This window comes from Calypte anna, chromosome Z, assembly GCF_003957555.1.
Source record: "Calypte anna isolate BGI_N300 chromosome Z, bCalAnn1_v1.p, whole genome shotgun sequence".
Classification (NCBI taxonomy): Eukaryota; Metazoa; Chordata; class Aves; order Apodiformes; family Trochilidae; genus Calypte; species Calypte anna.
The window spans coordinates 60046526-60061469 of record NC_044274.1 but is presented as its reverse complement, the minus strand read 5'-3'; the positions used below and the strand labels follow the sequence as shown (position 1 = coordinate 60061469).

Sequence of the window (14944 nt, the reverse complement as noted above, 5' to 3'; positions counted from 1 at the left end):
TAGTTTCAGTAATGTTACTACCAAACCTCCTTTCCCCAGTCTCACCTTTCAGTCGCTGTAAAAGCCCAAAGGATTTGTCCCATAATCCTTTTTAACAAACGTCCAACAAAGTATCAGCCCCAAAACCTTCTTTTTTGACTTCTGCTCTCCACCAACAGCCACAAGCCAAGAGCAGAGAAGGGCTCACGTATACCAGAGGAGGGCAGTGCATCCATATACTTTCGCAGGGCCACAATTTCCCAGGCCAAGCCATCCACTTCACCTGAAAATGCCTCCAGGATTCCTGCGAAGTTATCTCGCTTTTTTTTTCATGTCCTGTCACATAGCTGACCTGGCTGGCACTGGGGCTCTGCTGTCCACAGCATTTGCAAACAGCTCCTGGAAATACTGGTCATGGTGAGGTCAAGTGAAGGGTACAAACGGAGACCCTGACAAGCACTGCACTCAGTGCATGCCTTACAGAGTTCCACAGGATTACAGCCCAAATCCCTGCCACTATCCCAACTGCTGTCAGGAGTGAAAAAGACACTTAGAACCACCCTGTTCACCTACTGACTGGTCCAAATGCCTGAATTTCTTCAGGATGGAGAAGCCTGATGGGTGTTAGATCAGACACCACACTCACCGTTTTTTGCAAGGGTGTGCAAACTGCAAACAGATCAGGAAGGGAGCCAGAAGGACCACCACCAAGCTTCCCTACAAGCCAGTGCTGGCTTTGCACTCTGAAATACATACAAGCCACTTAATTTTTTAACCCATCTAGCTGCTGTCAGACCTAACTTTTTGTGCACCAGGTTATCCAAGATGAGTGCCACTGTCGCATTAGAACACGCTCAGCCTTCCTCCACCAGGCAACCCAGCTTCTCAGAACATTTGTTTTCAGTTGTGTAATGGACTAGTAATGGAGCTGTGCTAAGACACAAGAGGTACCTTATAGCAGGTGTGAAGGGGGGGGAGAAATCTTGGTGCAGCCTCTGTGTATACTGCCCACAGGAGGGTGCTAGCAACGCTGGGCTGGGTGTACACTCAATGCATACATGAAGTGACTGCCCACAGGAGCACAGTGTTCTGGGCTGTGCTGGTCAGTCTGCTCTTCACTTTACCAACAAACACAGCAGCCCATGTGAACTCCAGTACTGAGATGTGCACATCCATGAAAATGTAGGAATATTGTCCTTGTTTCTGAGCTGGGTTTTCAGGCTCCTGAACATGGGTACAAGTGTAGTCCCAAAGCCTGCTCCATCGGTTCACAGGTGCAAATAAACAAACAGCCAACAGTAGATCTCCAGGCCTCAAAGGATGTGAACACAGGATGGGCATATCTCACACATCCAGACAACATCAAAACACGCTACAATTACCAACTAGCAAGCTATCAAGCTTTGCAAGATGGTGGATGAAGATGTTTTTCTCTTACACACACAGGAAAACTCTCACTTTCCTCAGGAGCTCAGGAAGTGCTTGTCTCACCCTAGCATTCACCTCCAGCATTCAGAGTTTCAGGCTCAGAAGCAGCTGAAGAAAACTTTTGCATGGAAGTATATCCTACAGCAGCTCATCTTCACACTGATTCCTTCACCTGCATTCTTCACCTTCTCCAGTGGCAGCTGAGGAAAGAGAAGCTAATTAAGATGGAAAAATATTAGTCCTTTGAGTGTTACCATAACTTCTTTCTCAACACTTAAGAGTCTCACACCTCAGCATACTTAAATATGGACAGGAGCACATTAACTAGCAATTGGCATTAGATCAGCATTCCATTACTTTATCACTACCCACTTCACTCATAGCAGCCATGCCCTGTGTACACTCCAGGCAGACACACTCCCACCAGACTCCCAAGAGGACTCTGGGCTGCTTAGGTCAAACCTTCTCCTCAGCTACACCAGAACTGACTAAGAAGGTGCAAAGCTAAGTCTTACATAAAAACAGCTTGTTTCCTCAGAATATTTGCATGCATTTCATTTCTCCCACAGTAATGTTGCATATGCATTGTACCTTTCCAGGCCATGGTTCCCTTTTCTGTCCAGTCTCCTTTACCTGTGCAGACACCCTGCTGGCACATTCTCTTAGCTCAGCTTGTGTATTGCCAGGAATATATGGTTGTATGCAGCAGAAAAATTCCTTCTTTTGGCATTCTCTCTGTAAAGCTTTAATACTGTGCCTAACAATCTTAAGGGACTATGGCAAGCCAACTTGGATCTAGGCAGCAGGCTATGAAATATAATCATGTCTACATCTCCTCTAAATATTTCTCAAGCCAAAAATATAGTAGGCTTTAAGGTTGGCCAAAAATACTGTGTTCAGAGGAGTTTAAGCATGTGCCTATATGGACATTGCTTGCTCTTGTCTCCAGGGAGCAGCAGTCCTTGAAAGTTTCTCAGAAGCACAGATGAAAAGGAGATATCAAAAAAGAAGGAAAGGAATGCCTTGAATTTAGCAGCCAATCAGGGGGTGGGGTCATGAAGGGGGCGTTAGAGGTTTAGCAAAGTGATGTAATTGCTAAAGAACAGAAAGCAGACTAGTAAGCACCCAAAGGTCATGCATTCTTTGAAAGTGAAGCCCCACAGATGTGTTCTCTCAAACAAGATACTTTCCACTAATCAACTCTATGAAAGTTATGGAAGAGCAAAAAATTCACCACTAAATAATGACACTAAATCCAGAAATATGAAGGACTGCTTCCACGTTTCCCAAGTAATAAAAAATGGTTAACCAAAGAAAAAAGGAGGAAGTGTCAGTAATGGCTCTGAATAGTAGCTGTGAGATAAAAGGCCCCCCAAAATTAGGAAAAGATCACAAGAACAAAAGTCAACATTGTTTTATTGATAAATAACTTTTTTAATATTTTCACCCAAACATTCTAGCATTACAGTGGTAAACAAAGTGCAAATTTTCAGAAAGTCAACTGAAGTCAACAGAGCGCTAACTAGTAAAACAAACCATTTTCACAGAACAGATTTTTATCCCCTTCATTGTCGTCAAGGCCATGAAGTAGTTATATTTCTCTTCAAAGCTTGTTACTTGTATTATTGCTAAAGAATCTGAGCTGCTACATTTCAGAAGTGGTGATTAATCATCCTTTGAAAATTCTGCAAGACTCTGAGATACAAAATCATGAATCCATATATCAGTGTCTGGGAGAGATGTATCCACGAGAAAAGTCACTATTTTTCTATCCCAAGAGTTAGTGCTCTCGTTAACTGCCTGTATGTGTGCCACCAAAGCTTTCTTCTCTACAAGATTCCGGAACACTATTGATGCCTCTTCTGACCACTGCTGGCTTTCCACCCCTAGGACAAATATAAGCAAAACAGAAGGTCACTTACAGATCAGACCACTCTGAATGATTACGTTCATGAAGAAGTGAGGTGAGTTTAAATACTTGAAAAAACAGATGTTCAAATGCTACTGAATTCAGCTTAGCTCTAGAAAAGAAAAAAAAGTTCACTCATTTCCCACACAAACAAGTGTAGTTATCACAGAGAATGACATTTTTCCTGAAGTCTAAAGATAAGGACAAGTTTTCAGAAGTAAAAGGGAGATGCACTGACTCTGAGTAATTCCAAGTAACAGGATGCCACATGATCAGGGCATATGAGGAAACATAAAAACAATATTTAAGATCCTTTGAAAACAAACTATTTCTTTGTCTTCTGCCTGAGGTTGCCGGGATTATTTGTGCTGTGTTGGCCCTGCCTTTGATTAAGTTTTCTTTATCTCAAAGCAGCACCTTCTAGTAAAACATCTGCCAAGCCTTCAAGCCCCAAACTAGAGAGATGCCACCTCAATGTCTCACAAATGGTTTTTTGAGCAGCATCTCTCAAAGTAAGGTCTGCTCAGCAATGTGATGCTAAAGCTCAAACAGTTTTTTTCAATATGTCTGTAACACATCAAGGAAGAAGTGGCTCCTACATACTTGGAATTCAGTCTTCCCGACTGGTGTGCAGCCTCTAGACAAAAAGGACTCAAATTATGTGCATGAATACCCAAACAACTTACAGATACAAGAAGCAAAATAGCAAAGTGGCATCACTTTGCTTTTACTGTCCTATCAGTTTAATGCTGATAGGACAGGAAAACACAGGCACACAGCTCCTTGCAGATTACAGAAGGAATGAAAATTCAACAGTTCATCAACAGTCAGGAAAGAGTAATGCTAGGAAAGACTGGTGGGAAAGGGAGTGGGATTTAAGAAGGAAACAGACCGAAGACTGATGTGTAGTGGCCATGAGAAAGAAACAGAGAGGAAAAAGTAGAATAGCAAGATAATAGTTACCAGTCTTCCAGGCCCAGCTGGCCTGCTTTGACAATATGAAGCAGCTCAGAGGCCAACTTAACTACTACTTGGGACTCTGTGAAGCACGAAAACAGGATGATTTGCAGGCTTGCTCAGCTGGATCCTGTACTGCCCCAGTAGTCAGATAGAACTAGAAATCAGCTTCATTTCAGCACTGCACTCCTAGGACCCCAGCCTGTTGGTAACACATCCACCATCACTGGTTTAAAGCAACACCCAAGGCCACGCTGAGGCTATGGAAGAAAGCAGATCCACAGAAGGCAGCCTAGGATCACAGCACCAACTCTGTGGCCTGTCACTTCAAAAATACTTTGTAACTGAAGCCTACCAGTAGTGCTGACCAAACAGGGGCAGAAAGCAGCAACTGAAAGCTCAGCCGAAAGCAATGCAGAAATGAAAGAAAAATTTGGAAAAAGAAAAAGACAGAACGGAGAGATCCAATTTTACTTTTTTAATTCTGTCAGATGTATGCACACTCCTTATGCCCCATATTCCAAGGAGATTAATCTCTATTGAATCTGTTGAAAGTCCCATCCCTGTCTGGGGAATTCTGTTTATTTGTTTGTAAGCAGGCAATTTTGGATTCCAAATATGTACTGGAAAACAGTATAATACAATAGGGCAAAACATACAACAACAACTACAGAAACTCAGTAACTAGTTTCTAACTTTATATACATTTGGATAGACAGAATGTAAGTTCTTGCAACAGATACCACATTCACACTTCATAGTGGGTTATGTTTAATGATCTAAACAAAATTTCATTTTTATTTTCTTGTGCCCTTTGCATATTAGACATCTCACAAAGGAAATGATAAATATTTAAGACAAGGCAAAGCATCTACTGGGAAAGTTTAAGCTATCTTCAATTTTATACTGAGTAATCAAAAGTGCTGCATTAAAGCAAACAAGAAATGAAACAGAACCATCATTGGTCAGGTCAGAAAAGCACTGTCAAGAAGAAAAGCAGGCTACGTTCATGACCTCAACATGTTTTTGCAAGCAGGTAAACACTTACTTTAGCAAACTACAATTACATCACTAACCTTTGGCTTTGCACACTTTACATTTCTATTCAACTGGCATCCCCACTGATGTATAAGACTAGCAAAAAAAAAATTGTAAATGCTTACTACTTACCTGCAAGCTGGGCTGTTATAGCTTGGAAAGGTAGTTTTCTAAAAGCATCCACGAGTGGCTGTACTTTCTCTATGCTGACAAACTCATGTTTACCATAGTCCAGCTCATATACTGACAAAAATCCATTCCTAAGAATTCCTTTTACAAGGACCCTGTACCACCTAAAAGGGGGAAGAACAAAAATAGACAATTCAAATTTGTATTCACAAGGTAGCAAAGTCCCAGAAAAATGATACATGACCCAAAGATCTTGACCAGCATGTCTCAGGCATCCCAGGTCTGGTATTACCTGAATAAAAGTCAACTCTTCCAACTACAATCTGGAAGCACAAGGAGACTGTGACCTCACTTACTCCCTTAATCTCTCAGATATCATTGGATATCTGCCACCTTATTAACAATGCAGACAAAGCGGATCTGGGCTTGCCACATTTAGCAGAACTAAGATTGCCTTCAGTGATTTTAAGTATGTACTTACTGATTTTCAATTTTAGCTGCATACAGCTTGTTTTTCTCGATGTTCACAGGCTTCACTTCTGCCCTACTGTAGTACAGGATCATTTCTTCCATTAGAGCTTCCAGTTTAAGTAGGTCATTCCAAGGCTGGACAATAAAGTGACCTGGATGGCAGGCCACTGAGACATAGACATCCATGAGCTCACCAGTTTTTGACAAAGGTAGAGGTGGAGGCATGTCAGAGGTAGACACTGCACTGCTGGGTTCCTTTGCTGGGTCTGAGAAACTCTTTAGCCTTCCACCAGTTAACTGCAGAGCTGAAGCAGGATCACTTGTCACTTTCATGGAGCTAGTCCCACCGGGTGCAACACTCAAGAAAACATCTTTCTGGTGCTTCCACAAGTCTGCATTTTTGATCTGTCTATTGATGCTATGATCCATGTCTGGGAAACTCTCTGAAGCAAACAAGTAAACGTGTGCAATTCCCTTTGAACCATCCTGTCTAACCACCTTGGAAAACAAAACACAGTTTAACTTCCAGTTAAAAACTATTAAATACACATCAGATTTTGTATGTGAGACTGCAGCCTTTAGCAGAAAAGTAGCAAAAAATTGTTGCATTATATAAGCACAGAAGTATTTTCAAGGTTCTCTCAAGTTCCCTGATGAAGCTCTTGAGCAGTAAGCAATTCACAGAAGCTAAAAGAAGCATTTGCAGCTATTCCACTAATGTGGAAAAAGCTTGAAATGAGTTTTGTTCTGCCCAAGAGTTTCAGCCTCAGTACTGCATATACAATTCTAGTTTTCAAAAGAACAATAGCAGGTGTCCATAGAGATCTAAATAATTAAGTAATGATATTAAGTGTTAACACTTAATCCTTCAAAATTCTCTTCCTGTCATTATGGGAGGTGAAGCCTAGCAAATTAAGGATGAGAAAAAATAAAGATGCAAAAAGCTTTGAGGCTTGCATCTTGCATAATTTTCAAACACCAACATAAAAAAATATTTCCCAATTATTATCAGATATGCTAGCATTCTTGACAGTAGAGCAAAGAAATTTCATTTTGACAAAGTATATAACATTTCTTTATAGATTCTTCTATTGATTTTCTGAGCCAGGAAAAAGAACTTTTCACAAGTAAAACCTACATCTGTTGTCTGTTATCTAATCAAGCAAAAATTAGTACCAAACTCAAACTATCTTGGAACACTATGTTTAGAAAAGCCAGATGTGCCAGTTGTAAGTTCCAGAATAGATGAGCTGTGTTTTAGCTATGCAGTTTCCAGTGTTAAAGCAAGCAAAAAGACAAAGGAAAGCTACAAAAATACTTTTCCAAAGTGCTGTGACAGTATCTTGAATTATATTTTTAAAAGGAAATTAGTGGTGTTTAGTCTGTAGCTAGTATAGATTTCCTTTAGGAGGGTGCTTTAAATTAATTAAACTGGATAGGGAAAAAATCTATTTCAAAGATAACAGAAATTCTAAGTATACAATAGCGTATCCTAAACCATGTTGGATTAGAAAAAAAACAAAAAATAAAGCTGCTATCCAAGACCAGAAGGAGAAAAAGCTATGCTCACAACAGGCATAAAAACAGAGATTAAAGCTCTGGTTGTATGTTTTCATGTGGTGAAACACTAACAACTGGATTTCTTTCTTATCAGTTGGTAAAATAACTCCAGCTTCATACTGAGACTGGCACAGCAAAATGTAAAGACAACCAGTTGCTAGATTTTTGAGGGAAAAAGAGAAACTTCTCACAGGCTTAAACAAGTAACTTTTGTACCAGAAGTATTAAGAAGAAGACTTTGTATAGAATTTATGTCCAAAAGTGGGCTACAGACTTTTAAACTTCTGTGACAAAGATGAGCCTGGTGAGTGGTTAAGCTTCTAGCACTGCCCTTTTAATACTCTTCCAATACCCCTATGGATTTCAAGTCATAGGGGCATTTTGACTACTTACCTTCATGTTAAATTCAGGAGAATTCATTACAGTGTCTCTCAGCCACAGCACTGCATCTGGAGTCCACATGCCAGTGTTAGGAGGCAGATCTGCTAGGCAGCATTTTATAGCCTAAGAACAGAATTAAGCATACAAGGTATAATTTATTAATCTGGAAATTAGTCCACCAATTCCTAGTCACAGTAGCTGCATTAATGCTCACGCATTTAACAATGTACAACAAGCAGAAAGAGGCAGAAGAACATGCAAAACCAGTGCTATTACACATACATAACATTCTGTTGATGCATAGAACTGCACTCTGATTAACTTCAGGAAAAGATGCTCAATGAAACACACTCCAGTGTTGAACGCTATTAAACATACAGCAACACTACAAGCACTGCCAGGAGATCTGGTGTAGTTTAATTTGTCTTTATACCTGAGGAGGTATGGCAATTACTCCTCTCAGGAACTGTGGTGGAATTTCTCTAAGCTCTGATACTTTCACAGTCCCAATTGTGCCGATATCCATGAACTGCACATCAAGTGTCCGCCGAGTGTGAATAATTCTTATCTGGAAGAAAAAAGCAGGAGCATAATTTGAGATTAAAATACAACAATGACACTAACTATAACAAGTTTCATGGAAGGTAAGGACTCAGATTTTGCTGAACAAAGAGAAGAGCCATTTCTGTGTGGGAAAACTGCAGCTGTTCCTCAAATACTTCTTACCTCTACACGTGCCCATTTTCCTTTGGAAGAAAACAAGCAGATTTTGCCACAGAAAGGTAGAGTTACATTGAACTCAGATGGCTGCTGCAAATATAAAAACAGAAGTTAAAAAGCGTGGACATATTACTATTTGGCACTCACCAAACCATTTCAAAACCCACACATGGAATAAACTGTTCTGAGAAGCAAAAAATGTGTTTCAAATATAACGTCTCTTTCTGGCATCAGAAGCATTTGTTACCCTGTTTTTTAAGCTCCCCCAATCAGAAAAGCCTGAATTTCATGCTCTGTACCTTACAGGGAAACCGAGAGAACATAAGATGCCAGGGAAAAAAACTCCACATTTTGAAATTATTGACCACTGCTTTTAATGTTCTGAAAAGCAAGAGCAGTTCAGAGCTGTGGCAGACAACTGAACTATCTCCTACCTTATATTTCTAAATAATATAATTTCTTGAGATATTAAATAAACCAAATCTACTACCAAACCAATTAAAGTCTCATGTGGATGACATTGACCACAATGATTCTAAATTACATAACAAGACAATAGCCACACTATAAAAATTTGAAGCCACATCAACATCTTAGTTTGTTTAAATTCTCAGACAAAATGAAACCCCTTGAGATAATCTGTCAGGTCAAGACTTCATCTTTTAACCCCATATACAGACTGATATTAGAAGATTCTGGGTGTCAAAGTCTCTCTTTGATAGCAAGAAGACCCCAATATACACTGCATCCAGAAACTCTGAACTTTTGAAATACCTGTGTGGTTGACTGCCTTTGTGTTGCTAAACTTTTCACAGTTCTATACACCTTCCTTCAGTGTTTAGATTGCTTGAAACTGAGTCTTGATAATGGAGGTATGTTCAATAAAAAGTATTTCCAGGTGGTGTGTTCAGAGTTGGTATTAGGAGAAATTTCTTCACTGAAAGGGATATCAAACACTAGAACAGGCTGCCCATGGAGACGCTAGAATCACCATCTCTGGAGGTGTTTATAAGATGTGTAGATGTGGTGCTTAGGAATATGGTTTAGCACTGGACTCAGTAGAGTTAGGTCAACAGTTGGACCACATGAACTTAAAGGCCTTTTCCAACTAGAACAATTCTGTGATTCTGTGAAGACTTTTGAAACCATCCTATCCATCAGCTGTAGCTGAAATTAGCCACAACATTCAAAAGTCAAGGATGTGAGTCAAGATATGCAGCAGTCACATCAAAGCCATCAAATCTCCAAGAAAGCCAACCTAAAAAGATGACATTGGTTACACTGCTTTTATTGCCACTTTACAGTGGTGTGCTGTGGGCCAGGGTATCTAGGCACCTCAAAACCATCATTTAAGTAAAACTTCCAGAAAAAGAATATGGCAGTACCTCCACAGGCCTATTACCTCTCTGACAGTTTCCACTGGAAACTTGCCACGATGACATATTTTTGCTGTTCTAACTTTTCAATGAATGTTCTAAGTAATGACTGAAGCTTTACAGACAGCTTGTGAATGAGAAAGAAAAGGCTTTACATGCTGAAGGATGCACCTCAAAGTACTACAAAAAGATTTTACAGCCTTTCTGAACAGTCTATATCTACTTGAACTTATGTGCAACAAAAATGGTTGGTGTACACTGAAAAAAGGCTGCATGGCTTTACCATTTCTCTCACCACTGAGCTTACCTTGTAATGGAAGTAGTCTTCTAATTTCTGCAAGATTTCAGAAAGGCTGGACAAACCTTTAGATGGCACTTGGCAATATAGGCTTCCATCAGATAATACACTGGTTACTCTGACATTTGCATACAGTGCATCTACCTGTAACAGTAAGATTTTGACAAGAAAGGGAGGAAAAAATACTCGCACACACTAACTTAGCACATTTCTGAGTACTGTTTTTTGCATACATGGGACGTTAGCAGTCAATGATTTTTAAAGAATTAAGAAGGAAACAGAAAAATGGTACCTGTAGGTGAAGTTCAAGGGACTTGTCATATAAAGCCTTCAGACAATTAGCATTGATGTTGATATCATCTTCTCCAGAAGTGTCATAGAGAACAAGAAGTGGAATATCACTCTTTTCTAGTATTTCCACAGCAAGTATCTTGGAGCATGTCTGTGATTCCACAGTCTTTACCAGGACAGGATCATCACAGAAGACTTCTAGTCCTGTAAGACACACCATACTTTTTGTGTATCATTGTATTCAAGGGGAAAAATAAAAAGGATGTCTGTGTTTGCAACAGGAACCTTTCAAAGGATCAGGACATGGCAGAAAAGTTGTAGCAAATACCCACTTGCATTCTGCTTGATTTCCACCTTTTTAACAGAGAGCTATCTTGGGGGAGAGAGGGAGAGGTAAGGAGAAAGGAGCTGTGCTGGTACACTGCTTCACACAACAGCAAACATTTCCTTATATTTCTTTAAGCTTGCATTTATTAAAGCAACAAAGACCTCCAAGTTGCAGAAACAACTAAATTCAATCACAGAGATATTGGATACCAAGGTCTTCTAACACCAAGGTTTCTTTATAAAACTCCTTCCCATTTTTCCTTCCTTCATTTTATCTTCTTTCCTTGGCTACTCATGTTTATTTAGATTAGCTGTATTTGACAAACTCTAACATACAGTTATTACAAACAAGGGTCAGAGGTCCCAGACTTAGACACTTCAATCCATGAGTGGTGCAATGGTAAACTGTACAGTCACCTCTGGCCTTCTCTTACCTGCCAGCTTACATTTTGCAGCTTGAAAGGGAAGTGAATGGAACTGTTTCTGTAGTTTGTACACACTGTTGCATTCAACAAACTCACTGAAGCCATGATCAACATAGCATACCTGATAATGGAAAAGGGAGTAAGAGCATAAGATCATGAATACAATTATAAATATGTTTCCTTGGGTCTAGGTAAAAACGTGTTTGGTTATGACATTCTCTGTGTAGCCACAGCCAAATCAGTTTTCACTAATTTACTATTATGTAACAGCATTAAGCTCAAGTTTATTTCACTGCTAGAATGTCCAGAGTTTTCATGCAAAGTGGCCTTCTCAGGATCTCTGTAATATCATCCTCTGCATTGTTCCACAGAATCTCAGCTCTCAATAGAAAGGACTGAGCACATACTACATCAAGCCACATGAAGATAGGCCATGAAGCAGGAAGTTTTATTTGTAAAAATTTGAAAATGTTCAGAAGTCAAACACCACTTAAGTGACAGTCTATGTTATACCTTTTGTTTTTACAGCATTAGGAGAATGATTTTGATTTACGTTTATAGTTACTTTGACACAAATACCACGGTCAGTGAAGGAAACCAATAAGGAAACTGCTGATCAGCAGCTGAAGCTAAAGTGAGATAAGGAAGGCTTTGATGGGGATTTCTACAACTTTTTTCTAAACTCTATTAGGCAAAGAGCCTGTATACCAAACACTGAAAAGAAAATCTGAACACTGTGACAAAAAATAATCAGCAAATACTGCAACAAAGCAGTAGCCTTCTTTTGGCTGATAGCTCCAGATAGAGAGAAATTTGAATTACGCTTGCTACAGACATCCTTGCCACATCTCTACATACAACAGTGTCACAAAACTGAGTTCTGACACTCCCCTCTAAGTTCCAGCTGAAAATGTGCTACTATCTTATGAAATGTATGAACTTTAGAAGCATGTTAAGCAGACCTGGGTAAAAACATCACTTAGCTAGGAGAAGAAAGAAAAAGATCTTAATTTCTCTTACAGCTTGATCATATGTTACAGTTTCATTGCAGATAGCAAGAAGGGTCTGCCTGGCATAGTAAAAGCTTAACAGAGGCGTGGAATAATCTTGTGTCTCAGTTTGAGCCAGGATAAAGGTAATTTTCTGTCTCGTCCTTTTGCTTTCAGCTGAGTCTTTTGTAAGTAGCTGCACTTGCTGAAATTAACAGCAAGTTTCTCAGACAGTGTCTGCTCCTAGGACTAAACTTGATGTTTACAGTTATTGGTATGCAGAGCCAAGGACACTGTTTAGCTCTGAGGAATATTTTGCCCTCTGGAAGGAAAGAAAGAGTAAAGAGGTCACACCTGCAACCCTCCTTAGGGAGGAACAGACAAGATAGGTGGCCAAAATTGACCAGAGTATTCCATCCCATACACATCTTACTCAGTATAAATTTGAGGGATCATGAGGGTCAAACCCCTTCCTGCTTCCTTTGCTTCTTTGCCTGTCCTTGTTTGTCCTTTGTTTGCCTTTGTCCTTGTATCCTGAAAGGATTCCATCCATTCACCTGCCTGTGGTCCTGATCCATGCCAGCCTGAATCTGTGTGTTCCTGCCTCCAGCTCCTGACTGCTGCTGACTCCAGGAGTCCAGCCTGGACTTTCCCAGGGCTGCCCTGCAGCCTCGGTGGTGATGTGAGAGTTATAGGGTGTAAGGGGTGAGGAACGTGGTTTCCATTTTCCTGTATATTTGCATATATTTAGTAATTTTTCCTTATTATCATTGCTGTTTCATTAAAGCTGTGTAGTTTAATTTCCAACCCATAAGTCTTTCTCCCTTATTCTCTCTCCTTTCTTTATCAGGGAGGGGAGGGGGATTAATAGAGAGCGTCTGTTATTTGGTTTAATTGCCAGGCTAGCGTTAAACTGTGACACCCTGTTTAGTTAAAATGCACACTACATGTAACTGATAACAGATCTGCTGGAAGGCAACACAATTATAACCTTCTCATTGTCTTGTTATTCAGTGCCTATAATAGATAATGCAGTACGAGACTTCAAAGAAGATCCACTCACAAGTGAATTTTGTTCTTCCTTTTTCCTTCCTCTGTCTCACTCCAAATAGTGCAAATACCCATTCCTGCTAAGACTAACAAAGGTACATTTTCAATACAAAAGTGCCATAGGGCACTCATAAAACCTAAAATAAAGCCCTAAAACTCAAACTCGGGAAAAAAAAGTGAAATACCATTTAATTTTAGCTGATTGTCGTAACTTAAAAAAAGTCTTAATTTCCCATTTAACTGAAAACAGAAGTATTTCAGGGCAAGAAAGGAGAGAATGCTAGGGCAGCATATTTAAGAATTGAATGTATCTAAAAAACAAGATTGCTTTAAGTCTTTCTGCAAGTGCCAAAAGAAGTAATTGCTTGCCTTTATTCTGTTGTCTTCTAGGGCAATTATCCGAGCACGCAGCCAGGCATCTTCTTCAGCATGTACTGCAACAAGCTGCCCAACACTCAGAGACTGAGCTACTGACACTGTACTGTTCTGACTATAGAATGCTTTCATGTCATCTTCCATTTGTTCCTGTGCAGAAGAATATTCCTTACCCACATACCTGCAGTATTGAAAAAAAAAAACCCCAAACAAAACAACCAAAACAACAAAACAAAACAAAAAAACCACCACAGGAATTAGGATGCAACTTGAAAAAGTTGAATAACAATGTAAGAACATTTATTTGCATATATGAACAAGAGTAAGTTATGGATATATACAATTTCTAATCACAATAGTATCCAAACTCTCTTCCCATTAGCTGGGATACAGAAAAGTAACTGACATAAAATACAGTATGTTTGTTAGCTGAATGTGGTCCAATGCTGTCTAATCTAACATGCTCAATTATATTTTTACTAAAAGTTCTTGATTATTACAGTCAGGTAGAGCAACTCGATGGCCAGAGCAGAGCAATATCTGGGACCAAGCATATAGGAGAACTAATATGTCACCCCTGAAGTTACTCAGACATTAACAAATACCAGTTTAATCAGGTTTTCACTAAAGTTGATAAAAACCTAACAGTAACCTTACAAATCAGCTGTCAAACCATGTACTGTTTACTTCTGACCTGCTGTCCTAATCATTCATACTGAAGCAGTTATTTTGTATAACCCTTCTTTAATAAAATACATACATTTACTGAAAAACTCCAAATGGGAAGTTCTGAATGCTTCAGAAACAAGTCAGATTAGAGCAAACAGAAGGAAAATTTATTCCCAAATTTGTATTAGAAGCTACTGTTTCAACTTGTTGACGGCGAGATCGGTGCTGCTCACTTCTATCACATAGTTTTGATTACCACTCTGTAAGAATCTAGATTTATTCTGAAGGCCTGCTATATGCCCAGGATTAGTGCAGAGTCTGTCCCATGAATACTATTTTAACTTTGTAAAGATTATGGTAAACCTGATCCCATTCCAGGGAACCCTCATTTTCCTAGATAGCTGGCTACTTTACCATCCAATTATTTGTTGCTTTTCAGAATGACAGCCCCTTTTTTCCTATTTAAGCACTCATCTGCTTCATAAGGGACATGGAGTGAGGTGACAGACAATTAGGTGCTACCTAGAAGTTTATTTCTTAATTTTTGTTTCATAGAGATATTTAACAGAAAA

General features: G+C 39.5%; 1 protein-coding gene across 2 annotated transcripts in view; it reads right to left on the bottom strand.

Annotated features, from left to right (window-relative positions):
• Positions 1-2824: 2824 nt before the first annotated feature.
• Positions 2825-14944, bottom strand: part of TDRD7 (tudor domain containing 7) — a 41527-nt gene continuing 29407 nt past the window's right edge. For both annotated transcript variants that reach the window (XM_030467703.1, XM_030467702.1), the window contains 10 exons: positions 13698-13884; positions 11299-11410; positions 10539-10741; positions 10256-10390; positions 8579-8662; positions 8286-8420; positions 7865-7975; positions 5922-6409; positions 5444-5604; positions 2825-3293 (listed from right to left, as the gene is read on the bottom strand). In XM_030467703.1, coding sequence (XP_030323563.1) covers positions 3073-3293; positions 5444-5604; positions 5922-6409; positions 7865-7975; positions 8286-8420; positions 8579-8662; positions 10256-10390; positions 10539-10741; positions 11299-11410; positions 13698-13884 — 1837 coding nt within the window. In that variant the 3' untranslated portion in view covers positions 2825-3072. The remainder of the gene's footprint in view (positions 3294-5443; positions 5605-5921; positions 6410-7864; positions 7976-8285; positions 8421-8578; positions 8663-10255; positions 10391-10538; positions 10742-11298; positions 11411-13697; positions 13885-14944) is intronic.